This window comes from Lissotriton vulgaris, chromosome 4_1, assembly GCF_964263255.1.
Source record: "Lissotriton vulgaris chromosome 4_1, aLisVul1.2, whole genome shotgun sequence".
Taxonomy (NCBI): domain Eukaryota; kingdom Metazoa; phylum Chordata; class Amphibia; order Caudata; family Salamandridae; genus Lissotriton; species Lissotriton vulgaris.
In genome coordinates this window covers 234,718,420-234,745,867 of record NC_141691.1, presented here as the reverse complement: position 1 = coordinate 234,745,867, position 27,448 = coordinate 234,718,420, and the positions used below count along the sequence as shown (strand labels likewise).

Sequence of the window (27,448 nt, the reverse complement as noted above, 5' to 3'; positions counted from 1 at the left end):
CTTGCATATTTTCTTTGCTATGTCATGTTGTTCTTATTTATCATGATTATTCATCATTAGACCTAATAAGCCTATCTGACTTCAACCATTAAGTCACTGGCACCAGGGATGGCTATGCTACAGGAAAACCTATAAGTGTAATAGTTATTTTTATCATTGGTCTTATGCCCTCATTGTCAGGCAGAACTTGTCTGCCCATGTAACAGCTTAATTTAGAAGTGTCTTTAAGATTGACAACGGTTAAGAGTTAGCCCTATTGAATTTTATTAATTTTATTCAACATGGTTAACTTTACATCTTTCAATTTGATTTTTTAATAATACATATTTTGTTTTACTATTGCTATACCCTTTTTTGGAGCATTTAATTTTTCATTCATAAAAAAGATCTCAATTACATTTTGCAAATATTTACCACCTGCCTCAGTATGACCTAAGCATATCTTGTTTTGCACAGATTTTGACTCCTTGACACCTTGTTTCACTTGTGACTCATAAGGTATCCCAATGTGCGCATCGCACTTTATAATGATAATTATGCATCACAAAGTGCCTTTGTGCTTGGTGAATTGGCACTTTGCATTTGAACAGTTTGGTGCACTAGCTTTGACGATGTAAAGTTTTTTGTACATTAGATCTAAGATCTGTTCTTAAAAGTGAAATGTAAAGATATGCTGTGTTTTAGATGGACAATAATATGAACGTAAATATTATATGAAAAGTTTTCTTAAAACATTGTATTCGTTAGGTATTTCATGAACTTCAAAACATAAAGCAAAGTGGAAGAAAAAACACTTTTTCTTTGCAGGACAAAATATTGACAGAAAGTCTTACACAAATGTGTAAAAAAAAAGTGATGTAATGCATGTTTCATTCCATAAAAGCTCTTCTGCGACCAAAGTTTGGAGAAAGTCACCAAACTAGGCCAAGAGTGAACCTTGACACATAAGCTTAAATTTGAGTGCAAGTTTGATACTTAGACTACCCAATTTAAATACCTGAACGTGATTGGAGCTATAAACTTCTCCTCAGACACTGTACTCCTGACAAGCAGACATTAGGACTTATTCATCTCATGCAACTGAGTGGAAGTGTCAGTAAACCAAACAAAAGATGTACTTGGACAATGAGATGGCAACGTATTTCCTATTGATATATGTATATTTTATGGAAAGTAAGGCCAGATAAATATTCAAAATTGATTCTCAAGAATACATTTTAATTCTAGTTTGTAACAATGTTGTAAATAAAAGTTTGTTTCTATGTTTTTAGAACGGAGCTGGTTTGTAAAATTATAAATTAAAGATTTACCTGGAAAAGGCAATTGTTCCAATTAAGAATGGGATATTGACATGATACCATACAAGATATAAAGAATTACAAGGTGGAAAGACAATTAAAAATCTTGTAGGGCAATGAGAAGTTATTGCAACGGAACCTTGGCAATAAGATAGTGGGGGCATAATAGTGGGACCATTTGAGTCACCATCAATTGATAATTTGATTCATATCACCGATTGGTATGTTACCCAAAAATATGAAAAAGGAATGTAGGCTGATTTATCATCAATCATGGCTAAAGGGGAGATCTATTAATGACGACATTGATCAAAAAGATTGTTCAGAAGTATACCCGAGTATTAATGAAGCAGTATGTATGATAAGAGTTTGTGGGACAGGAGCGAAAATGGCAAAAGAAGACATTAAATACATTTGAAGACTCTTACCAATTCATCTACATGACATGTTAGTTATTGGGAAATATCATGGACAGTACTGCATCGGCAGAGTAATGTCCATGAGTTGTACAGTAGCTTGTAAAGTCATGGAAACATTTAGCCTACATTTGGACTAGACAGTGAAGAAGTTACCAAGGTCAGAGCATGTGCTGGACTACCTTGATGATTTCCTCATGATAATGAAGGGTGACCACACAGATGAATGTAAGGCAGTTTAAAACGACTAGGGAAGTGAGTGATCATTTGGGAATACCACTAGCTGAAGAAAAGACAGAGAGTGCTTCTAATTTTTTTTACATTCTTAGGCATAGAACTGGATTTGGTATCTATGGAGTCACGCTTACAGTGGTTGCTAAAAGATGCCTTAACTAAGAGAAAATGAGAACTGCATCTAATTTAACATCTATTAGAATATCTCGATCATTCATATAGAGTAGTGGCTCCAGACTGAGCTTTTAACAGGAACTTGGCTTTTGCAATAAGAGGGGCATCCAGACCTCATCATAGGGTACACTAAGAGTGAGGGGGGATTTATGGATGTGGAAACACATTCAGACAACATATAATAGGGTGAATGTGGCAGCTTTATGACCAGCTTGACTCGACCTGAAGGACTGGGTTATTTAAGACCCAGCGGTGCCAGGGGACAACACCTGAAACCTTCGTGGGTAACCTGCTCCGGCGTACAAATGACAGAGACACGGGACACTTCCTTCGGCGTCAAAGATTCGAGCTTTTATTTACTGCAGGGAACACAGAAATCACGGCAAGTACAACGCGTGCTACTTGTGGAGACTGCTTCAAATTGGTTCTGTGGATCGCCCCTTTTATACATAATTCACCCATAGGTTTACATGGTACACAAAGGTTTATGGCTCAGTTCTCATGATTATCCCCTAGAGGGGTCGCTTTGGTCACTTTGATACATTCAAGGTCCGGAACATAAGTGCGGAAACATTTGGCGGTCCCCAACTGCAAAACCCATCTTCCCACCATTAGTACATTCCATTCAGCAATAAAACAGATCAAAGGAGGAACAAGGACAGGTGCGGAGGAAGATGGAGACAGTGGGAAATTGGGAAGGGTGTAAAGGGGAGGTATCGGAAAACAGGAGCTACAGGCATCAAAGGGACGTGCCTAATGAGATGCACGGCTGAGACAATAAACCGGCACGGCAAGATGAGCCTCGTGCGGGGCCATTTGCCTTACAGTATCATCCCCCTCGTCATAAAGACTTTTTCAAAGGACATGTGTCTTCCGTACATATCTTGGGAATCCCAGGGTCGCGAAGCGGACAACGTCCGTTCGCTGGCTACTTGAGGGCAAGAGACAAAATGGATGCCATATCTAAGATGGAACCCGTGGGTACAGATAGAATAACCCACGTAACAGACGAACGGTTTAGGTCAGCACAGCGAAACTGCATACACCCACTAAACTCGTTATTTGCGGTTCATAGATACCAGACTCGACCATATTTGTGCGAGTCGAAAACACCACTTACAATTGTCACGGAACCTCAGACGCTCCTTTTGCCCTCATGTAGGCAAGCACTAGTCGGAATCATACTCGATATTCATCAGACCATCTAGATGTTGCTGTAACATAGCTCTGTCCAATCGAGCTTCTTTGGTAACAGGCGGCTGTCTTATTCACGTTGTAGCACAGAGGCCACATAAGGCAGGACCACACTGCATGCAAAGGCAGCACGTGAACAGGAACGCCACAACAACTCCGATAATCATCAGAATCTTCCAACCCCAAGTCGACATCAGGCCCCAAAACCACCCAAGTAGCGTCCAACCCCCTACGTCCACGTGTATGGACTCAGAGATTTCATGCAACTTTGAGATGGCTTGATAAACAGTCGGAGCGTTATCAGGAATGAAAATACAGCAGCTCGAATGGATTACCTTGCATACCCCACCTCGATCTGCTAAGATCACGTCTAAAACCATACGGTTTTGTAACGTCATAAGTCTATCCGCCTGAAGTTCTGTGGTGATATTACCAAGGGCACTGGCAGTAATATTAGCTGTCGATTCTACCACTCGAGTCAACTGTCTCAGGTTCCTACTATTAACCATAGGCCCCCAAAACGGGAGGAAACCTTTGAAAAAGTCTCCTGCCTCTTGACCGGCAGTGTCCTCGTCGTCAATTACGCCTCTCACAACTCTAGTCTTGTGATAGTCTGCATCTACAGTGAACGTCGGAGGCAACAAATTTGCGATAAAACATGAGCCCACAAAGTCGAAGGGCAACCATGCATACGCACGATCATGGCAGATAAAGTATGTACCCTTGGCAGCCAGAAACACAGGGGACGAGACCATCGGCAAAATGTAATTTTCAGTGCAAGCACTCTCTCCAAGTCGGGCTTTCGATCTTCGGCCACGACCTATTAAACAGAAATTACCAATGTGGGGTACGACCCATATCGGAGGCGAGCTTTTAAGCTGTTTTTCACTGGCGAACACACTATACTCGCCTCTACTCAGGACCCTATAAGCTTGTACCTCTTCTTCGGGAATAAGCGAGGGTTCATAGATATCTCTATCTAAATCCTCTATCGCTATAGACAAAGGCTTTTGATACGAGCCAGGGCCAGAGTAGGGGGATCGTGGCTCTCGATTGGGGTGGGAACCTAGTGCGCTTCGAAACATTGTTTGGAATGCTCGAGCGGAACCCTGGGAACTATACGGTAAAACCAAATATGGAATTCCCTTATCTGTGGTATGTGGCATCAACCCACACACCCAACAATTAGTAGTGTTAACCACTAACTGGTGCTGGTGAAGGAGCTGAATAAAGGAATTATTGCGAAATTCTGCACGTCTAGCCTGCTCATGTTCGGGTAAGATATGGAAAGAATGAGAAGATGCAGTAGAGGTAAGTTTAGAGTCAGAGGTAGGAGTAGGTGTAGGTATGGCAGAAGGTAAGAAATACGACATCATATAGTACACCCCACCCGCCAATAATGCAGAAACAATCAAAAGCAATACAAATATCTGAAACATAAAGCATTTCGTACGACTAAGTTGCTGTAACTCGAATCTTTGTGCCTGTGCTCTTTCCACATCCATCAGCTTTGAAAACGCCATCCCCTATGACCGTCCGCAACGTTTCTTGACGCACTTCGTTCTGTGTAGCAGTAGTCAATTCCTAGGAGTTCCCAGGAACCGACGGTCTTTAACCTAGCGTCAAGACCTACTAACCAGAAGGAAGTACGCGCGCGGCCCTACGGCCTTTATTTACAATATATATGCAATGTCTCTCAGCTGTGGAAGCAAAAATACATAGGGAAAAGAACCTTCAATATGTACAAGAATAATTGCAATGATACAGGTGTTCAGATTGATCGTGAAAACGGGATAATGCAGTTGTCAAGGGACAGAACAGGATCTTTTATTAGTCTTTAGTGCTGGATCGCAAAAAGTATCGAGTTTTCCCAGGACGTGTCTGTTCGTCAAACAAAGGATCCGTTGAAGAGACAGCGTTCTGTTGATCAGTTGAATGTTCTGGTCTTGAGTCTTTTGATGACAAATGTTCAACAGTGCCTTTCTGCTGCACTGAGGATTCTCCGACAGGTTGTGCGTCGCTGAAAGGAACAAACGCCGGCAATCCTTCGGTTTCAGTTGATGCAATGCCTCTCCTTACCCACGAGTCTGCCGGCAACGGAATAGGGACTTTCTTCGTATGGGTGGCGTGCACCCAGTTTTTCCGACCCTCTAGACGAACAGCAGTTCTCGTGGCAAGGAGGACCTGGTAGGGTCCGGTGAACCTGGGCTCCAAGTTCTTCTTCCGAGAAAAGTTTCTGGTAACCACCCAGTCTCCTGGCTGGAGCTGGTGGCCTGGACCCTCCGTCTGCGTCGGCAATGCTTCGTAAACCTGTTGGTGAATTAACCTCAGTTTAGCAGTCAAGTCATGAAGATAATCGATCAACATTGGATACTCAAGATCACAGAACACACCCGGTCTAGGGACCCCCCAAACATTTGCAGGACGACCGAACACTATTTCATAGGGACTGAGCCCTACTCGGGAGTGTACGGTTGCCCTTGTTGACAGTAAGGCTAAGGGTAAAGCGTCAGGCCACGAAAGACCAGTCGTAGCCTGAATCTTCGCTAGTTTCAGTTTAAGGGTGCCGTTATACCCTTCCACCAAACCAGCTGACTGGGGATGATTGGCACTATGGAATTTTTGATTAATTCCAAGGCCTTTGCACACACTCTTCATCACACTCCCCACAAACTCACTTCCGTTATCAGACCACACAACCCGAGGCATTCCGTACCGAGGAAAGTATTCCTTCAGTAGGATTTTTGCCGTTGACAAAGCAGTGTTGTCCTTGAGAGGATAAGCTTCAATCCATCGGGAGAACGCGCAAACCACAACTAAAATGTATTTCAGGTTATTGCATCGCTCCATATGGATGAAGTCTAATTGAATCACCTCAAAGGGACACGAAGGGGGAGCAAAACTACCAGGAGGAGTTGGGGTTCCCTTACCAGGATTGTACAACATACATACCATACAATTCTTAACCAATCGTTCAGCACATTTCGTGATACCATCATTCTTCCACACAGGGGACAGCAATTTACAAATACCTTTCACGCTAATATGTGCTAACCCATGTGCCATTGTCACAATAGCCAGCACATACGCATCTGGCAACATCCACCTCTTTTGTTCCGACAAGTCTACCCAACAACCATTCGCATCCAATTTTCCCGTACTTTCATTCCACTTCTTCTTTTCAGTCTCAGTGGCCTCATTTTGTATCGCCTTCACACTCTCGATAGTGTCCTCACACATACTAGTCTCCGCAGGCCACCTAACCGAACTTGCCACATACATTCGAGTGCTAAGGTTCCGGGCAGTCTCCTTAGCAGTCTCATCCGCAAACGCATTACCACGTCCAACATCATCCGTCACCTTGCGATGTGCACTACATTTAACAATCGCTACCTGTTTAGGCAATGTGAGTGCATCCAAGAGATCATTCACAAGCTGGCCATGCTGAATCTTCGTACCATGCGATGTCAGAAAACCTCTCTCTCTCCACAACCGTCCAAAGCTATGTGCAACACCAAATGCATACTGACTGTCAGTATACACATTCACACGTTTATCTTTTGCTAACACACACGCTCTAGTTAAGGCAATCAGCTCTGCAGCCTGGGCAGAATTCTGATTCAATCTCGCAGCTTCCACAACAGTACTCAAAGTTACAACGGCATACGCAGTGGTCACATCACCATTCGGCAATTTAAAACACGAGCCATCTACATACAATGTTCCATCTGGATTTTCTAAAGGAGTGTTTTTAAGGTCCACTCGACCTTTTGTTTCCTCCTCTGTTCGCAAATAGCAGTCATGGGCTGCTATTTCATCTGACTCTGTACTAATGGGTAACAAAGTTGCCGGATTCAGAACATTGCAACGTTTTATCTGAATATGACTTTCCAGCAACGTCAACTCGTATCCAGACAACCTCGCACTTGTCAAGTGCTGAGTTTTCGTACGATTCAAAAGAGTATCGACTGCATGCGGAACCATCACCATAAGCATATTATCCATGACCAATCCTGCTGATTGTCGGATGGACACCGCAGCTGCCGCTGTTGCTCTCAAACAACTCGGCAATGCTCTAGCTACCGGGTCCAAAGTCGAGGAAAAATATGCACATGGACGTTGCTTATCACCAAAATGTTGCGTTAAGACGCTCAAAGCACAACCTTCCCTCTCGTGAACATACAATGTGAACGGCTTACTGTAGTCAGGGGTACCTAACACAGGAGCAGAACACAATGAATCACGTAATTCAGAAAAACTCTTCTGACATTCTTCCGTCCATGGTAAAGGAGTTGAAACATCCTTGCACGTAAGAGCCACCAATGGTTTCGCTAGCAATGAAAAATTCGGAATCCACTGTCTGCAGTACGACGTGATACCTAGAAAGGCACGCACATCTCTTTGTGTTGTTGGCACAGTCATTCGCGCAATTGCTGCAATTCTCTCTGGGGTCAACCGCCTTCCCTCCTTTGACAATAAGTGACCTAGATAGGTTACTTCTTGACGACAATATTGGAGTTTAGAAGGTGACACCTTGTGATGTAAGTCACAGAGATGTTGCAGCAACGACACCGTAGCAATTTTGCAAATGTCCTGAGTATCCGCAGATACCAATAAGTCATCGACATATTGTATTAAGGCCGCACCGGCCGGCAACGTAAACGCATCCAGTTGACCCTTCAAGGATTGACTGTAAATCGATGGACTCTCACAGTAGTTTTGAGGAGCGCGTTTAAACCGGAAGCTGCGCCCACCAAGAGAGAAACCGAAAAGGTCTCTGCTCTCTTCAGCAATCGGAATGCTGAAGAACGCATTCTTCAGATCAATCACCGAAAACCAAGACGCAGATGCTGGAATCAGAGTCAGTAGTGCCGTGATGTCAGGCACAACGGGGAACTGAGGAATCACAATTTTATTGACCTCCCGTAAATCGATAACAAAACGATAAACAGGTGGCTTTGAAGGATCAGTTCGTTTTAAAATAGGCAGTACAGGACTGTTGCACACGTTTCCCCGTGTCTCTTCAATAACGTCTTTGTCGATCAAATCATAGATGATCGCTAACAGTGCTCGTTCACCATCAAGAGAGATACGGTACTGGGGAATACGTGGCAATCGCACATTAGATTTCAACTGAACAACATAAGGGGAGATGTCAAGCAGGCCCACATCATTGGGACCTGTTGCCCACAGAGATGCAGGAAGAGAACTCAATTCCGGTGGAAGCTTATCGAGAGACAAGTACATAGGAGAGACAACCCTCTCTCCTAACGTAAGCTTTACACCCGCAGGAGAGCAATACAGAGTTGCGTACAAACGTTTTAGCAAATCCAGACCCAAAAGATTTTCACCACAACCAGTAGTCAAAATCAACGGAGCTTCAAGCTCACGTGGCCCAATCGTAAGAGGCAAAGGGCGTGAAACTGGATTGCTAACGGGGGCACCAGAGAATCCAACGGAAACATTTGTTAAGCCAGACAAAGGTGCACCAGGGAGTTTCGAATGCATAATGGAACTTTTCGCTGCGCCAGTGTCCAACAGAAAAGGCTCAACGACGCCCGATGTAGCAACTGCGACGTAAGGCCCTCTCTGATCAACCGGAACTGATACCACTCCCTCTCCTTGTCTATGGCTGTCCTAGTAATTACTGTTGTCAGTTCCCTGATCGACGTAATAATCGTCTACATTGTACTGCGCAGATCGTCCTTGCGATGATCCACGTTGATCAAAACAGTTATTAGAATTTGATGAGTTATCTGATCGGTCGTTTTGAGCACCACGACCTCCACCACGTGATGTCTGCTGAGAACCACCACGACCTCCTCTAGATGAGTTACCACTATTACGATCGTTTAGAACAGGACAATTGAATTTTAAATGACCCTCCTGTCTACAATAGGCACACTGATTGTACCCTAACGAAGACCTTTGAGAAGAGGAGTCATTTCTAGATTGTGGTCTATTAGATTGCGACTGCGATCTATTTTGCTGTGAAGCATTCTGATTCGAACGCAGAGGATACGCTTGCTGTAACAACACTTTAGTTTTAAGTTCTTTCGTCTTTTTATCAGCGCGGTCGTTCTCCTCTTTCTCTCTGTTCTCATAATACTGTGCTGTAGCCAATATTTGAGCCGAGGTAGAGACGGCCCACGCACTTTCAGAGTTTTTCAACTTACTGCCCAGATCAGGCAATAAGTTAGAGACAAATTTATCCACAAACAACCGTTGACCACCCTCAGTGCCCATATCCTGCCCACTATGATCGATGAATGCCTCCTCAAATCTCGTAAAGAAGTCGGAGACGCTCTCGTCCTTCTTCTGCTTACAAGCTGACAATTTGTCCCAATTCACCCTCATGGCTGGCATAAGAGTTTTCATTAATGTAATTATTCTCTGAGGGAGAGCGGTAATCAACTGTTCGGGTTTAGCACCACCAGTTTGCAACCCATCCGCCGCTATAATGGCAGCCCAATCACCGCCTAATTCGTTAGGATGGTTTTCCTGACGAATCTTAGCCCATACCGGTTGCGGTACTACATTGCCAAACAACATATCAATATCGGCAAGATTCATTATCGTAGCATCTACGAGCTGCGATAACTCTTTATAATACCCTGCAGGATTTTTGCGAGGGTCAGGCAAAGATTGCTTCACCTGCAACACTTCTGATCGTTTCCATGGGAGATGTATCCACACTCTCTGGAAATAGGGTGGAACAATGGGATTAGCATTAGGATCGCCTGGCATCCACACTGGTGGAACTTCCCGCATGGGAAACTGACCAGAGGCATCAAACTGCCTCTCAACGTCCTCAACAAACAGGGCTTGAGGTATAGGAGTGGGACGGAAAGATAACAACCGCTCAACAGCACGTCGAACGTTGGTATCCACTATCAGTCCGTTCGAGAACTGAAGTTGTAGATCAGACAAAGCGGTCAACACCTCGTCAGGTGCATCAGCCGATATCTGATCGCGCAAAACTTTGCACATTTCTTCGAAAACAAATCTTTGTGTCGGTACATTGAATTGACAGAACGTATCAAGTACAATACGTGGAGGATTTCTAAAAGGATGCGTCATCCAACCCATCGCCATGTTATATAGCGAAGCGCGTTCCCTACCACCGGGAAGCTGACTACGTCTCTGAGGACCATCTGAACCAGCGGACCCAAGAACAGGTCCAAGAGAATGAAAAAAGTTAGCCGCAACAGGAGAAGTACGACTACGAGTAGCTGAAGAAGTATAGCACAAGGGACTAACAAGAGAAGGAGTAGAAACAGAAGCAACAACAGGAGTTAGTAGAGCAGGAACAGTAGCGGGAGCAGGAGTATGCGGAAGTGGAGGAGCAGTAGGGATAGCAACAGGCAAGGGAGCAGGAACAGTCGGAAGAACGGGTGCAAGTTGAGGAGCAGGCTGAAGAACAGGTGGAGGAACAGGTACAGGGGGGACCACTGGAGCAGCGGTACCCTGTACATACGGAGGTGGCGACTTCATAAGATAGGACATTAAAGGATCCTCAACTGGTTCTTCCTTCTTATCCGACTCCGTAGGCAAAGCAGGATAGCATTTATCTATGGACATACGCTGTAGTCTGTCAAACACTTCCTTTTCCTTATCCTCCTTATCACGCTGAAACTGCTCTGCTTTCTTTACAATGGTAGCAACACCATCTCTCTGATTACGTTTAGTCTGTCTGATTTCCTTCTGTCGGGCTTCTTTACGCCACAACCGAAAGGCATCAAACATGGCCGGCCTTGACTTTTTCGCAAATAATTTAGCTTCTAAATTGTCTAAGATTGGAGTCTCAAAGCTACCATGAGGTGGCCAACTAAGGACACCATCCTTCTTAGTATACCGAATCCAATAATCATTAAAAGTAATCGGGCCTAGCCCGTGCTTACTGTAGAGCTCATAAGTGGGAGTTCCAACCGGAGGTATCGGACACGAGTCCTCCAGTCGGGAATCCGTACCACAACGTCTGAAACAACTAAACAAAGTACAGCGACCAGGCATCTTGCACACTAGCCGTGTTTCACAAACTTCAAGGGTTACGGGATTTACCAAGTCCCAGCAAAGAGCAAAAACCCTCGGTTTTTGGCGTCTGCAGTCGTCAAATATCACAACAAAGTACCAAGAACCACGAATGCAATGGAACCATGCAACAACTAAGTAACCACAACCAAAAACTCTGGGAGCGACCCACAAATACTTAAATCAAAGATCGATGGCGTCACCAGGAAGGCCCGTCAATCGTCTCGCTATACCAAGGTCTACGCCAGGCGCCAAAACAGGTCTACAGTCAGGGCAGCAGTCCGTCGCAGCCGTCAGGAGGCGGGAATCTTCGCGGGAAAAGTCTTCGGGCCACTTATTTCGACAACAGGATCGATGAAGCGGAGTGCACCTTCCCTCGGAGATTTCACACGAAGTTCCTCACGATCGTCGGGCTTGGACCGGTACCACTGATGCAGCCCCACGTTGGGCGCCAACTGAAGGACTGGGTTATTTAAGACCCAGCGGTGCCAGGGGACAACACCTGAAACCTTCGTGGGTAACCTGCTCCGGCGTACAAATGACAGAGACACGGGACACTTCCTTCGGCGTCAAAGATTCGAGCTTTTATTTACTGCAGGGAACACAGAAATCACGGCAAGTACAACGCGTGCTACTTGTGGAGACTGCTTCAAATTGGTTCTGTGGATCGCCCCTTTTATACATAATTCACCCATAGGTTTACATGGTACACAAAGGTTTATGGCTCAGTTCTCATGATTATCCCCCAGAGGGGTCGCTTTGGTCACTTTGATACATTCAAGGTCCGGAACATAAGTGCGGAAACATTTGGGGGTCCCCAACTGCAAAACCCATCTTCCCACCATTAGTACATTCCATTCAGTAATAAAACAGATCGAAGGAGGAACAAGGACAGGTGCGGAGGAAGATGGAGACAGTGGGAAATTGGGAAGGGTGTAAAAGGGAGGTATCGGAAAACAGGAGCTACAGGCATCAAAGGGACGTGCCTAATGAGATGCACGGCTGAGACAATAAACCGGCACGGCAAGATGAGCCTCGTGCGGTGCCATTTGCCTTACAGTATCATCCCCCTCGTCATAAAGACTTTTTCAAAGGACATGTGTCTTCCGTACATATCTTGGGAATCCCAGGGTCGCGAAGCGGACAACGTCCGTTCGCTGGCTACTTGAGGGCAAGAGACAAAATGGATGCCATATCTAAGATGGAACCCGTGGGTACAGATAGAATAACCCACGTAACAGACGAACGGTTTAGGTCAGCACAGCGAAACTGCATACACCCACTAAACTCGTTATTTGCGGTTCATAGATACCAGACTCGACCATATTCGTGCGAGTCGAAAACACCACTTACAATTGTCACGGAACCTCAGACCATTGAGATATTTTATAACACATCTGGAAAAGAGATGTTTAGGCTGTATTGAAAATGGTGTGCTGAAAAGTGGGCAGAAAAGTGGAGGAAACAGCATTGCCCTTCTGGAAGTTTTTCCAGTATTGGTGGTAGGTAAATTTTGTGGCAAAAAGCTGTGAAGAAAAAAATGTTCTATTTTGTATAGACAAGGAATCAATAGTACATACCAACATACTACAAAAGATAGGCTTCTCCTTAATTTGCTAAGAGATATGTCCTGCTGTGTTTGCAAAATAACATTAGGCTCAGAGTGAAATATATTATAGGTATACAAAACCAAATGCTCTGTCTCATTCACTGTGGGAGAGTTTCAGTGGTTAGGCACAGGAGCATATATCAAGACAACAACCGTCACAGAAGAGCCTTGGGAACTTGGTTAAGGGTGAGAAGCCTGTTGGGGAAGTCATTACCAGAGTCAACCTGGAACTATAGACCAGCATGGCTTGAATTTGTGCATTCTCGAGCAAGGTGCAAGGGTAGAGATCAGTTGGGGTTCAGACTAAGACAAGAAGACACAGTTCAATATGTGGTAAAACTAATTAAGATAAGACGCTCTGCAGTTACCAGCGCTGGGAAAATAGCAGGCATTGCTCTTTATGGCGAAAGCTTTAAGGGTTATGAACTGGTGAAAAGAGAATTGGTACAGAGTATTTTGGAAGTTTGGGCAAGAGAGAAAGAAACAAAATATAAAAAGAAAACTATAATGGAATGGATACTGGAGGCGGTGAAGGTTCATGTGAGACATGCATACTCATCTGTTCAGGAACACTTTTTGTTCCATTCAGTTTTCACTTAGATCTTTTTCAGGCCTTAAGAGAACGTTCATTCACAAGCGTCAAGGGAAGATGTATGGGGAGGAGATATGGCTAATTTTAAGAAATAGTAAAATGGATCATAGAGGGAAAGGTTTGTAAATATCAATGAGAGAAGTAAGGGGTTTTGTAAGAGGTCCCATGTGGGCATTGAAAACAATGGTTGATAAAAAGGGGACGATAAAAGGGTCCTCTATATGTACATGAATGGGAATTTGGTGACACCTAGGAAAGTTCCGGGTGGTTTATAACTGTTAAAATAGGGACAGCGACAGTGATTTTTCAGAAAGGGATGGACGAGACAGATTTAAAAAAGATTGGTGAGATGGAAGAGTGAATGCATGTGGGGATATGTGATACTATAAAGCTATGGTTTATAAACAGTTTCTCTCCCTTGGCTGGTAGGCAATGGATAGAATGCTGTAAAGAGTAAATATGGATACGCGAACACTCCCTGATTCATTGGGCTGGAGTTGCAAGCAGAATAGTTACAGCATGGAATACAACTGTGTTTGGACCAAGACAAATCTACAGTGAAATGGTTTGCAAAAGGGGAGATGAAATGGGAGCAGATAATGTCAGGATTACGGAGTTCAAGGGACAACCGGTTGTATTGATTATACACATGGCAACGAGACTGATCTCAAGCAGATTATGAGCCTAGAACTTTTAAAGACTATAAAAAGGATTTTAGAACATTGACGTAGTGGTGTCCAACTGCTCGCAACTACTTCCAAGAAGGGTTTAGTAGTGGCAAAAAAAACTGCGGCTGATAAACAAAGCCAGAAAGGAAGTAAATAGGGAAATCTCTAGGTTGTGTAGGGTGCAAGGAGTTGAGGTTTTAAGGCATCAGAACATAGTAAATGTGCCAGCAGATTTATATCAGAAAGATGGGGAGCATTTGTAGATGCTGGAATGCACTTTATTTAGAGTGTGGAAGCTCTGAGGACTTTGAAGGACGGCAAATGAACAATTCTGGTTCTGGGGAGGGGCAGGGGGACAAAAGAAGTACCACCTCGATTAATGGGTACTTCTTGTTGCAGGCAAAAAGTCACTCAGGCAGAGATTTTGAGTATCATGGAAGAGTGAAAGGAAGGTTAAGAGTCAAGGAGTGAACAGAAGGATGGCAGGTTTGGTCCAAGGACAGCCAAGTCTTCCTGGTGTGAAGATCAGATGGTGCCAGGAGAAACTACAGAGAAGCCTCAGGGAGTTATATAGATGGATATGGCACAGAAGAGGAGAAACGGGGAAATGTGAATGGGTTAGTTATTTATTGTTTAGCTCACTGTTTAGGGCATGTTAGTCTGTACAACAAGAAGCTGAAGGATATTGTTGGTACGTCCAGCTTGCATCCAATAATGCGACGTCTTTACACCTAAAGATTGCTTTCTTCTCTAATAAATTTAGTGCTGATTGTTATTTCATTTAGGTATAGTCAAGATCCACTGAACCAATTACCATTCGTCATAGGATTATTTCTGATTTGCAATATTCGAACCATTGTTGAAATGTTGATAATGTATGGAAGTAGTTCCACACACCACCCAATAATTATCAGAGATGTCTCTTGCAGCTTTTAGTTGCTCGAGGGCAGAAACCAGATTGACAGTGTTTCTCAGAATCCTTCGTAATAAGGTGAAAAATGAATAGTAGTAATGACAATATTGGTGCAGACAATTCCGTCTTGCATATAAGGTATGCTCAAAATCGTCACTTGAAATACCATAATAGTTCACTGATTTCAAACTTTTGAGCTAGAAGGATGGCTTAGTGAGTTGGCCACTAACCCTTGAAACGTGCTGTGATGTATAGGTCCCAATTCCAAATTTCCACAATGATACCTCGTCATTTAATAGTTGTGAGGCTGGAAAAACGACCACCAATAAATTGGGTAATAAGTACACTGGGCATTTACGTGTCTTTTAAACGGCCGACATGTTGGGAAAAAGTAATATATAAAAAACAAGTTAAAATATTAAAATAGATGTTGTGTTACACTACAGCACTGTATGACCACAACTTGTTTTCATTGGTGTATACATTCTTTCATGATGAAAATCCAGAACTAATAGGGATAATAGTTTAGAAAAACTATCAAATATTCATTGTAATTGTTGTCATGCTTTACCTTGTACCAGACGACATCAGTCTCCTGACTTGGTGATTTGTAGTCCTCGATATCGGGGCAGCTTATCTCTTTTCGTTTAGTGACCTCTGATTTTTCTATGTAGCGTATTCGACTGTTGTAACAAAGCCCAGAGTCATTCTCCGCCACTGTCAGGGACATGGACACCTTCATACAATATGTTGAATTTCTGCAACAATAAAACACAGCTTGGTGTTGACAACTAAGGCGTTATATTGTGTGTTACCAGCAGTTATTGATGTTCTCATTAAGCATCCAAAGAGAAACAGTTGAAGTATTCAGGCAGAAACACTGAAAGGTGTACCAGTTCATCTTTGCTGCTTTATGTGGGCAATAATGCTGAACAGAAAGCTTTATATAGCACGCAATGTGCATTTGAAGGAGAAAGGTGGCTGTTTAGTAGAGTTGCACTTTGACAGGAATTTTCATCAGCTACATGCAAATACATCAGACGTTAACACACGTACTGAAAAGGCAAATATAAAAACACAGGAGAAGCTAAAAGAAGAAATTGGAAAAACACGTTTCACAGATCAGGGACACACAAGGAAATATGTGCTTTTGTCAGTTATACAGAAAAGGTTTCTCATCCTATTAAGACGCATGCGCAGAAATACCTGCCAATCTTGCAATTGGCTTTTGTATTGTGAAAAAACACACATGGCAAGATGGCGCTCAGCACTTATCTGGTCATCATGATTAATGCACACGCGTGTACTGTACCACACAAGCAGGCAGGCATCATGACTCAAGCATGTATGGTGTCACATGGCAATTATTTTTAATTAACCCTGGGCGGAGTTGGCGGAGTGGGGCTTCGCGGAGCTACGCGAAGTGGGCGAGAAACTACGCCCACCTCCGCACTCCGCGTAGCCCCACTCCGCAAACACCACCCGGCCGCCAGCCCCGCCACCCGCCTCCCGCCTCCCTCCCGCCCTCCCTAAATACTTTAAATGAAAGGAATAAATTAATTTAAAACGCACTTACCTTGCCGGCCGCTTCCCGCCGCGTCCCCGGGGCTCGCTATCTTCCGTCTTCTTTCGTAATGCGCATGCGCGGGCGGCCGCGCATGCGCATTTCTCACGAGAAAATGCGCATGCGCGGCCGCCCGCGCATGCGCATTACGAAAGAAGACGGAAGACGGAAGATAGCGAGCCCCGGGGACGCGGCGGGCAGCGGCCGGCAAGGTAAGTGCGTTTTAAATTAATTTATTCCTTTACTTTAAAGTATTTAGGGAGGGCGGGAGGGAGGCGGGTGGCGGCCAGCTACGCTCCGTTTGCGGAGTGTGCGTAGTGCCGCCTGGCTCCGCCGGCTCCGCAAAATGCGGAGTAGGCGGCACTACGCACACTCCGCAAACGGAGCGTAGCTGGCCGCCCACCCCTATTTTTAATATACCATTCTAGCATGGCGACGCCTATGTTAGAATGGCAAATAAAAAATATATTGTAGGAACAGTGAGACCCATAGCAATTTGTAGCTGCTGGTCACTTGAAAAATAAATAAATACAAAAATTAAAATATTTAAATTACTGAGCGGGACAGAGAGCATCTGGGTAGGAAAACGAGCATGCAGTGGGAGGAAGTCTTAGTACCAAGCAGGGGAGGGGAGAGATAAATGACATACTCTCCCATTGAATGCATACTGCAAAAAAACAAGAAAAATGAGTAACCTTAAGTTTTCATTGTAAGGATGCAGCTCATCCAATCAGAAGACTGTGAGACCAAAATGCTAATGGGCGGGACAAATACCGGTATAAGGAGGAAATAATTGAATCACAAGCACATGACTAACATTGACAACAGAGCCAACCAATCATGTGCAAGACACCCTCTAAGTACATCATGTATTGGAAAAAGTAGGTCTGCCAACATAAAGCTGAAGCTGTCTGTAGCTGAGACTTCAAAATAAAAACGTATCATTACAGAAAAAGTTTTCAATGTAATTTGTTCCTCCTACTTGGACATTGCAAATTTCCCCTCCTTCCTAATGCAACTGAAACATTGAAACCCTTATATAAAAAAAATAAAGGTTATAAAAGGTAATAACTATGCAGTTTGTGGATATGGGGTATAAGCTAGACTGAAATGGGAGTAATTACACACTTTAGCCCAACTAGCACTTGTAAATAAAGTGAAAATGGTTCCAAAATGTTATAATTTTGTAATTTAAAAATATTAAAGATAGGATTCATGATTTCACCCAGGCCTAGACCGCTACAGAGACACACTACTTTACCAACTTCTTCATAAATAAGTGCTTGAATAGGATTTAGATATTGTCTCTAAGGGACTTCTTATGCATTTGCCGGTCAGATTGACCGCCAAACTCATGATTAAGCATGGGCGAATTTTGCGAATTCGGAATCCGTGAATTTGCGGATTTGTGAATTCGCAATCCGCAAAATTCGCGAATTCGTGTGAATTCGCAGATTTTTTTATTTTTGCGAGTTCGCGGGTGTTCGCGGGGCACTTTGCGTGTTCGCGGGTGTTCGCGAGGCGCTTTGCATTTTCGCAGGGTTTTTTTTGCCTGGTTAATCGCTGCCACCCTCTCGTTTTCTATGCCCATCTGCCCTCTGTACCACTCAATTCTATGCCCTTCTGCCCCACTCATTTTTTGTCCCCTTCTGCTCTCTGTCCCACTTTTGTGCCCTTCTGCCATCAGCCCCACTTAGAATGGCGCCGGCAAGCTGCCAGCGCCATTCTAAAATAGCTACAAATAGCTTCAACAGGAAGCACTAATAGATAAAGTAAAGCAGGTGCTCGAGTTGAATGTCAAATTAAGTTACACAATCATTAATCACCCCAAGTGATTAATGATTAATGATTGTGTAACTGAATTTGAGCAGCACCTGCTTTACTTTATCTATTAGAGCTTCCTGTTGAAGCTGACTTTTGTAACTATTTTAGAATGGCTATGGCAGCTTGCCGGCGCCATTCTAAAAGAGTTACAAAAGTCAGCTTGAACTTTTGACCCAATCCGTTCCACTCGCGGATTTTGCGGGAAATTCGCGAATCTCGCGGATTGCAAATTTACCGAAAATCCGCAAAATCCACGAGCAGAATGGATATTCCGCCCATGCTTACTCATGATACCTGGTATGACCACCTATTAGAAGTAGGGTGGTCAGAGAGTCATGGGACCGCTGCTGCCCCCCGGGATCCGCAATGCCTGGTGGTCTTGTAGTGGTCTTGAGGCCACAATCTGTTTGGCGAGTTTCCCCCGCCTCAATTATCACAGCAGTCAGCCTGCTGTGAAAGGTTTAGCAGTGATGAAACAAAGGGCCTTGTGGGGCACACTTGTGCCTCTGGGCCTGAGGATACATCCAGGGGGGCACATGGTGTGCCCCCCTGCATGCATGAACCCCCAGTTCCAGCAGGTGAAGGACTTGACAGTCCATGCCCTGCAGGAACTTGCTTTGGCGTTCCCATTGCAATGCCTTTTTATAGGACCGACTGCCAGTGACGAAAAACATCAAAAATAGGCCGGCAGTGCTCACACACGTTTGATGGTCCTGGAGCAGGGCGGTCCGACTTCCACACACCCAAATTATTTATAAGGCCCTAAGGCTAAAGGGGTTTCTTCTTTTAAAATATAATTTGAGTCTCCACTGTAAATCTGTAGTGCTTTCCTAAATTCATACTGTAGGTGAAAACAGCAGTAAAATATTAGATTAGCATGGCTGGACCTATAGAGTACTTTAACATGTTTTTCTCTAGGATAACTAATATTTTAAAAATATATATAAATGTGGCTATATTTGCACTTGTCTGTGTATACTTATTTTGCTTACATTTTCCAGAGTTACTCCTTAATTACATATAGGGTGGTACCATGTCAATCTTTTCCGGAACAGGTGTTAGGCTCCATGCCAGAAGAGATGATGATACAGGGTTTCGAACTGTAACATTTTAACAAATATTATGCATATATGACCTGGTAGATCTCTTGAGGCTATTCGGCAAGAGCAGGTATGGACCAACTTCGCAATTTTTGCAATTTTGGGTTGAAGGAGCAGACAAGTTATGACCCTGACTTTCCCTCACCTTACCTGCAGATAATGCATATCAGGCATATAACAATGCCACAGACTATCATAATTATTTGTTTATTGTTGTGAGTTCTGGCCTCCTTTCAGCATAAATGCACACTGTTATTTTTACTGGCTAAGGGCATGATTTAAATGTTGGTGGAGAGGGAAATTTGTCGCCACTGCAACAACGTTTCCTACCCACCAATATTATGCAGTGCCCACGTGATTTAGTATCAGGAGAACCATAAGTTTGATTAAGGCAGAGACTACTTGTCTACGTTGCGGTCATACCCCTCCGACAGTCCGACAGAGTAAAGGACGCTGGAGGTTTGGCTGTATGTCTGCCCATCTAGTTTCAAAGGGCCAACATACAGCCAATTTTCAATGCCAGTCATCTCTAGGAAAAAATCTGCTAGCTGAAAGGTGCTCAATGCCACCCTCAACATGAAAGGAAACTCCCATTGTGTGGGGCCATTATTTTTATTTCATTTTCAAAAAGAAAATTCCAACCCAGTATTCTCTTTTTGACAGAGCCATCTGACAAACTTACAATGCATCTACAGGAACTGCTATGACAGCAGTGCCTGCCAATGCTAGAAAATGTCTGCTAGCCCAGCGGACAGGTCTAAATTTGGTGGGCGCACATACGGAAGGGCAACAGAGTAATTTACCCTGTCGCCCCGACAGTGAAACTGGCCACCCACCAAGATTTAAATCGGGCCCTTTATTTTATGGTAGTTTGAATGCAGATAAATGAAATAGAATATTTCCAGAAATAAGTAAAATTGTACGCATGGTATAAGAGGTACATGAAATTATTATGATAATTAGGAGCATTTGATGTGTGCAGCATTTTTATAATTCCTTAATGTTTGATCTTAAACCATTAGACTATTGTCCGGTTTGCAGAGTAAAGCAGTGCTATGTTATGCCTCTGTTGGGAATGTTTTGAGATAAATAGTTTCAGGTAGTTCTGGATGGATCACTGAGAGGGATATGAACAGCTTCTTTATAACAGTCTGAACTTATGTTTTAAGAAACTTTGGGGCAGATGTATCATTGTAGCAGTTTGCGAGTCCTTAATAGCGATTTTTAACTAATCGCTATTAAGGACTTGCAAAATGCTATGTAGTTAGGAATCGCAATAATATTTGCGAATCATAAATATTCCGTAATTGCGAATCGCACATTGCGATTCACAATTAAGGAATACCTACCCATTCATTTCTATCGGCCTAGAGACCCATAGGAATGAATGGGAAGACATTTTCAATTTGGGAGTACCCTTTAGGCACTCACCAATTGCGGATGCAATGTCAAGGGTGTCTAAAGGACAACCCTGTAGCACTCCTGAAATATGTATGCGTGCACATGTGGCGCACATACATACCCTAAGGTCATGTATGTGCGTCAAATGGCACTTTAAAAAATGCTAAAAAGTGCATTTTCCAAACAAATCGCAAATTATCACCAATTTGAAGTTTCTTAAGAAAAAATCGCAAAACTTGGGTGCTTCCTGCATTGCATTTAAGAAATAGTAAGTTGCGATTCCTTAAATGCATTCGCAAAATAGGGAATCGCAAATGTTGCGCCGCCCTATTTTCCAGTTCGCAAATGGGCCGATTCTGAGCATTGGCCTGTTTGCGACCGGGAAAAGGGCTTCATACACCTGGCCCATACACCCTTTGATCATGATGTAAGGTGAAAGAAATAACACAAGATTTCTCTTGCACACTTATGAAAATCTAAAGCTATTCTGCTTTCTATGAATACAATAATATATGAACCTGAAGCATACAATCAAAACAGTTGATAAATAAATTCGATCTAATGCACATTTTCTTATGAAACTGAAAATAAAAGCATCAGCTATTCACAATGAATATTGACATATGGCCCAAGCAAGAGACCAAGTCTATGATATAGGTAGGCCCCTAAAAGACATTAAAAAAAAATTTGTGACAGTGCTAACAAGGTGGGCCAAGTTATTTACTCGGTTGACCGGTAGGTTGATCAAAGCCTTCCCACATACTGTAGGCCTGTCTAGATAGGACTAAGACTGTTCCTGGGAGACTAAAACAATGGGGGCAAAGTCTGAATAGGGTAAATGCATTCACATTGACTGATAACACTGGGCATGAATTTCTTACAGAAAAGAGAGGCACCCATAACTCTACCTCCATTCTCTCCAGGAGCCCCTTTTAAGTTTTGGTGGGAAGAAACCAATTTTGTAGTGGCTGTTCGGGACAGGGTTAGCGCTCTTGGAAAACTGCCATCATTGACCACTTCAAGTGGACATTTTAAAAAAGTCCTAAAAAGCTGTGCATGAAGGATGGGACTGAGGTTGAGTAAATATGTGTAATGTCTTGATTGAGCGTCAAAGCCCACCTCCTTTAACTTGTCATCACCATTAACAAATCCCTTCAAAAGGGACAGATTGAATCTACAGGTTGTTTAAAAATGCTCCTCATGGCTGAAGTGGAAAAACACTTTGGGCTTGTACTGTACTGACTTAGACCTTATGGATCTGTGTCTCCTGCACTAGCGGTGCTGGCATCCCCAGTCCCAGTCCCTAGAGGCTAAAGGACTTGCTGGGATCATAGAAAAAAATGGTTTTCCCTGTAAACTATGTGGACTCTATGAGGGCTAGCCCTGCAGTGAGACCCTTGGCTTCTGCTTTTGGACACAGGTACCTTGAGGCCTGGGAGTGCAGGGTGGGTAGCCTCTTTTGAGGGCCATGGGATGCTGCTGAGGAAGATCCTGGGCCAAGGAGAATACTTGGAGCAGGTCATTGATGCTGCAATTGAGCATGACCAGCAGGGTATGAGGAGCTAGGAGGGAAGGCCCTGAGTTCAATGGAAGTTGCAGAAGTTGTAAAATGAGCTCCAAGAAAATTACAGGAGGCCTAAAGTCAGAATTGCTTGTGGCTGGAGTCCACCACCATGAGGAATACATGTCACATCCCATTATAATCATCTCAGTGGTGTCAGAGAAAGCATCTGTTTAGGTCTACCCTGATGGCGAAACCTCCTCTCTTGGTCCACAAGGCTGCTGAGGCTTTTTACAGAACTTGGCAGTTTACGCATGATCTTCAGGGGCAGGTCGCAGCACATGGATAATTGTTCTAGCACTCCATCTGTTCACCTCCAGGGAGAGCCAGTGCCCTAGAGAACAGGTCAGGCCTATTGGCACCATTTAGGAAAACTACCACAGAAGAGGGAGAACAGATTGGATGGTTCCTATGCCTATGGGGAGGTCCTGTGCGAGGGAGGGGCTATTTTGGCTCCAGTGAGCACAGCTGCCTTCCACCATACCAAGGAAATAGGCACAAGAAGGAGAGGAAAGGTAGAAAGCATTGGAGTGGGGAACACATAACACCAAGACTGCCCCTCACAGTCACTATTGATGTAAAGGACAGCTGCCTCCTGTACTGTCACACAAAGCAGTCAGTCAGGTGGAGAGCTGGCCAGGCCCCACATGCTTGGGCTCTGTCATGACCCTTGTGCTCACATACATATGTGCCCTGCAGGGAACAGAGAGTCAAGTGGAGCCCAAGCAGGAAGCAAAGGACTCTATCAGTGAAGTGTGTGTTTTCCCTGGGGGCTGCTAGGAATGCAGCAGACTTATACCTGCCCTGAGCCTTCCAGGTACTTGAATCCAGTAACCCAGGAGAGTTTATTGATTTTCAAGTACTCCTAGAGCTGGTGCTTTTATGGCTTTGAGGTGAAAGACTGTTGTTTCTGGGCCTTGTTCTCCAGCAAGGGTACAGTTATAAAATACTCATACACTATTGAATATTGAGGGATCACTGACATAATATAGAATGACAAAATATAGACTTGCCAAAATATAGTCACCAAAATATAGAATGACAAAATATCGAATTCCTATCTACAAACAGGTAAGTACAAAAATATCGAATCCACAATATAGTCTGTGTAAAAATATAGTCAGTCAAAATATCGAATTTTTTAAATGTCTTAAAAGTAATTTAAAATTAATGAAATAATAAATATAATTAACTAAAACATACTTAAAAATACTCAAATTACCTTAAAATTAAGATATAATTAATTTAAGTTAATAATAAAAAATGTACAATATTTTACCGTAGGATAGCAGGAGGGTAACTTTTAATATTACCACTCCAGTGAGTGCAACAGTAGGGAAAGCGTTGGATAGCGTAGGGGTAAAAAATACTATTCCCACTCCAGTGAGTGCAACAGTAGGGAAAGCGTTGGATAGTGTAGGGGTAAAAAATGCTATTCCCGCTCCAGAGTGCAACAGTAGGGAAAGCGTTGGATAGCGTAGGGGTAAAAATTACTATTCCCACTCCAGAGAGTGCAACAGTAGGGAAAGCGTTGGATAGCGTAAGGGTAAAAATTACTATTCCCACTCCAGAGAGTGCAACCGTAGGGAAAGCGTTGGATAGCGGAAGGGTAAAAAATACTATTCCCACTCCAGTGAGTGCAACAGTAGGGAAAGCATTGGATAGCGTAGGGGTAACAAATACAATTCCCACTCCAGAGAGTGCAACAGTAGGGAAAGCGTTGGATAGCATAAGGGTAAAAATTACTATTCCCACTCCAGAGAGTGAAAAGGTAGGGAAAGCGTTGGATAGCGGGAGGGTAAAAATTACTATTCCAACTCCAGAGCGCGCAACAGTAGGGAAAGCGTTGGATAGCGCAGGGGTAAGAATTACTATACCAACTCCAGAGAGTGCAACAGTAGGGAAAGCGTTGGATATTGGAAGGGTAAAAATTACTTTTCCACTCCAGAGAGTTCAACAGTAGAGAAAGCATTGGATAGCGTAGGGGTAAAAATTACTATTCCCACTCCAGAGAGTGCAACAGTAGGGCAAGCGTTGGATAGCGGGAGTGTGAAAATTACTATTCCCACTCCAGATAGTGCAACAGTAGGGAAAGCTTTGGATAGCGTGGGGGTAAAAATTACAATTCCCACTCCAGAGAGTGCAACAGTAGGGAAATCGTTGGATAGCGTAGGGGTAAAAAATACTATTCCCACTCCAGAGAGTGCAACAGTAGGGAAAGCATTGGATAGCGGGAGGGTGAAAATTACTATTCCCACTCCAGTGAGTATAACAGTAGGGAAAGTAATGATTTAATATATAATTAAAAATAAATTAAATATCAATACCAATAAAACATTAATTGAAATTAATAACCAATTTAATAGTATGTAATAATTAATTAGAAATACATATTAGTTATTAAAAATTAATAACCTATTCATAATTATTTAACAACTAATTAAGTTTCAATAACGAAAACGAATTAATAATAAAAATTAATTCCAATTAAAAATTAACAGTAAATTAATTATCAATACACAAAAAGTATTTTTAATATGTAATTATTTACAATTACATTACTTCCCACCCTATTCCCCTATAAACCCACATCCCACTACAGAAAATACATTAATACAATTATCATAATTATCAAATATTTAATTAATACAAAATAATTACCAATTAATAAAAATGAATTGCCAATCAATAGAAATTAATTACCAATTAAGAATTGATTAACAATAAATTTAAAATCAATACCAATAAATGAAAAAAATTATTTACTTATTGACAATTAAATTACTTCCCACCCTATTCCCCTATAAACCCACAACCCACTACAGAAAATAAATGTAGATAATTAACAATTAATCAATTAATACAAATTAATTGGCAATTAATAAAAATTAATTACCAAATAAAAAATAACAATATATTTAAAATAAATACCAATAAATAAATAAAAATATTTCATTAATTACAATTAAATTACTTCCCACCCTATTCCCCTATAAACCCACAACCCGCTACAGAATTAAATCACGCAAAAATTAAATAACATAAAATTCATTACTTAAAATACATTAAACTTACATTACAAAAATTAATATACACTTTTCACACATATACTAACATACAAAACACTTTAAAAAATTTATATTATTAAAAAATCGATATATTTAATGCCTATATTGTATACTTCGATATTTTGACTTCTATATTTTGAAAATCGATATTACTTACCTTAAATTCGACATTTTTAACCACTATATTGTGTCCATTCGATATTTTGTCCATTCTATATTTTTACTTCGATATTATGTCCATTCTATATTTTGGAATCGATAATATGACTGTTTACCAATATGGAGCAGTGGAATCTTTATTGACCATTACACTGCTAACAGTAAATCACATAATATTGACCTAGCTCCTCACCAGACTGAGGCTTGGACTGTTCTGTCTCGCTGTTCTGAGAGTAAAGTTCATAAAAGGGTACTTGCTTCCCAGTTAAGGATTTTTCAGTACGTGTCCACCGGAACACCAGCGGCAAAATACCCCAGTTCTTATAATTGGGGCCCAGTACCCCCTTGTTTTCGCCTTGTTTGCACTGACCTCTCCAACTCAGATTCCCGAGTCGATCTCTCTTTTTTTCAATCTTCTCTCTTTCTCTCTCGCTCTCTCAACATAGGTATATATCCAAACAATGCCCTTTTAGTGCTGCATAAATTATGCATCAGGAAAAGGGAAGCCTGGATAGCTCCCAAGTTTTAGGTGGAGATCATCGCCTTTATATGAAGTACTCTGCAATGCTAGCGCCAGTCTAAATCTGCTCACCTCAAGTGTCTGGTTTTCTGGTAGAATTTTCAAGCACTAGATTGGCACATTTATGCTGAGCTAGTGAAGTGACAAAACCATTTGTGCAGCACAGTGTCTTTAAGCACAGGATTTATGCTCTCAACCTAAAACATGAGAACCCATGCTTTATCTTCTCTTCATACATGCAGAGGGAGAGAGAGTTATATATTTCATTGAGAATATATATAGTTTGCAAATAATTTATATTATGCTTATCTCAAATATTTTCTTAAAAGGTGTCGCATATTGCTTCTAAGGCTATCTACTTCCCTGAATAAGAGTTAGTGTAAGTCACATCATTACCAGCATTTCCTCAGAGAGGTAATTTCGACTGGAGTCTGTAAAGCACAATTTGCAATAGCTCAGAGCTCAGCAACATTTAAAATAGCAGTTTCAGTGTTTGGCCTGCGTATGTCTAAAGGATACTTTTCTATTCCCCATATCGTGAAATTGATCGTGGGCTTGTTTAAAATTACTTTTCTAAATGCTTCCGCTATTTGTTCATCCGTATCTTTACTTCCTAAAGAATGTAAGTTTTACACAGACTGAAAGGTCTCTGAATAAACTGTTTTCATTATTTTTCACCTGCATCTAAAATCCTGGAATCTTTCTCCATATACGTGATTTTACAATCGAAACATTTCGTTCAATTTTTGCCGTCCATTTTTTGTCCGTGCCTAAGCACTTTTGTCACACGGCCCGATTAGAGTGATTTTTTTAATCGAATCAGCACAGTGGGAGACTTGAATGTATTTCTGACTTGGCCTCCACCATTCCTTAAATGAAACAAATATTAAATAAATAACCGTATGCTAAGCAATTACAAAATGTAAGCAATTAACCCAGTGCTGCTCTTTGCCAAATAATTGTTCATTGTGTAGCATTGTTAGTCGTTACTGCCTGTTGACATTTTCTGATTGTCTAACTCTCTATGTGCAGACCACACCTGATAAAAAAAAGTCTTAGGTCCTCGCACTCTGTCACAAAGGTTCATATTGGTCAACTGTGCCAAATGCTTTTCCTAAACGG

General features: G+C 42.5%; 1 protein-coding gene across 2 annotated transcripts in view; it reads right to left on the bottom strand.

The window, feature by feature from the left end:
- Nucleotides 1–27,448, bottom strand: part of IL1RAPL2 (interleukin 1 receptor accessory protein like 2) — a 1,345,334-nt gene that overhangs the window by 1,203,362 nt on the left and 114,524 nt on the right. For both annotated transcript variants that reach the window (XM_086966750.1, XM_086966749.1), the window contains exon 2: nucleotides 15,701–15,887. In XM_086966750.1, coding sequence (XP_086822876.1) covers nucleotides 15,701–15,887 — 187 coding nt within the window. The remainder of the gene's footprint in view (nucleotides 1–15,700; nucleotides 15,888–27,448) is intronic.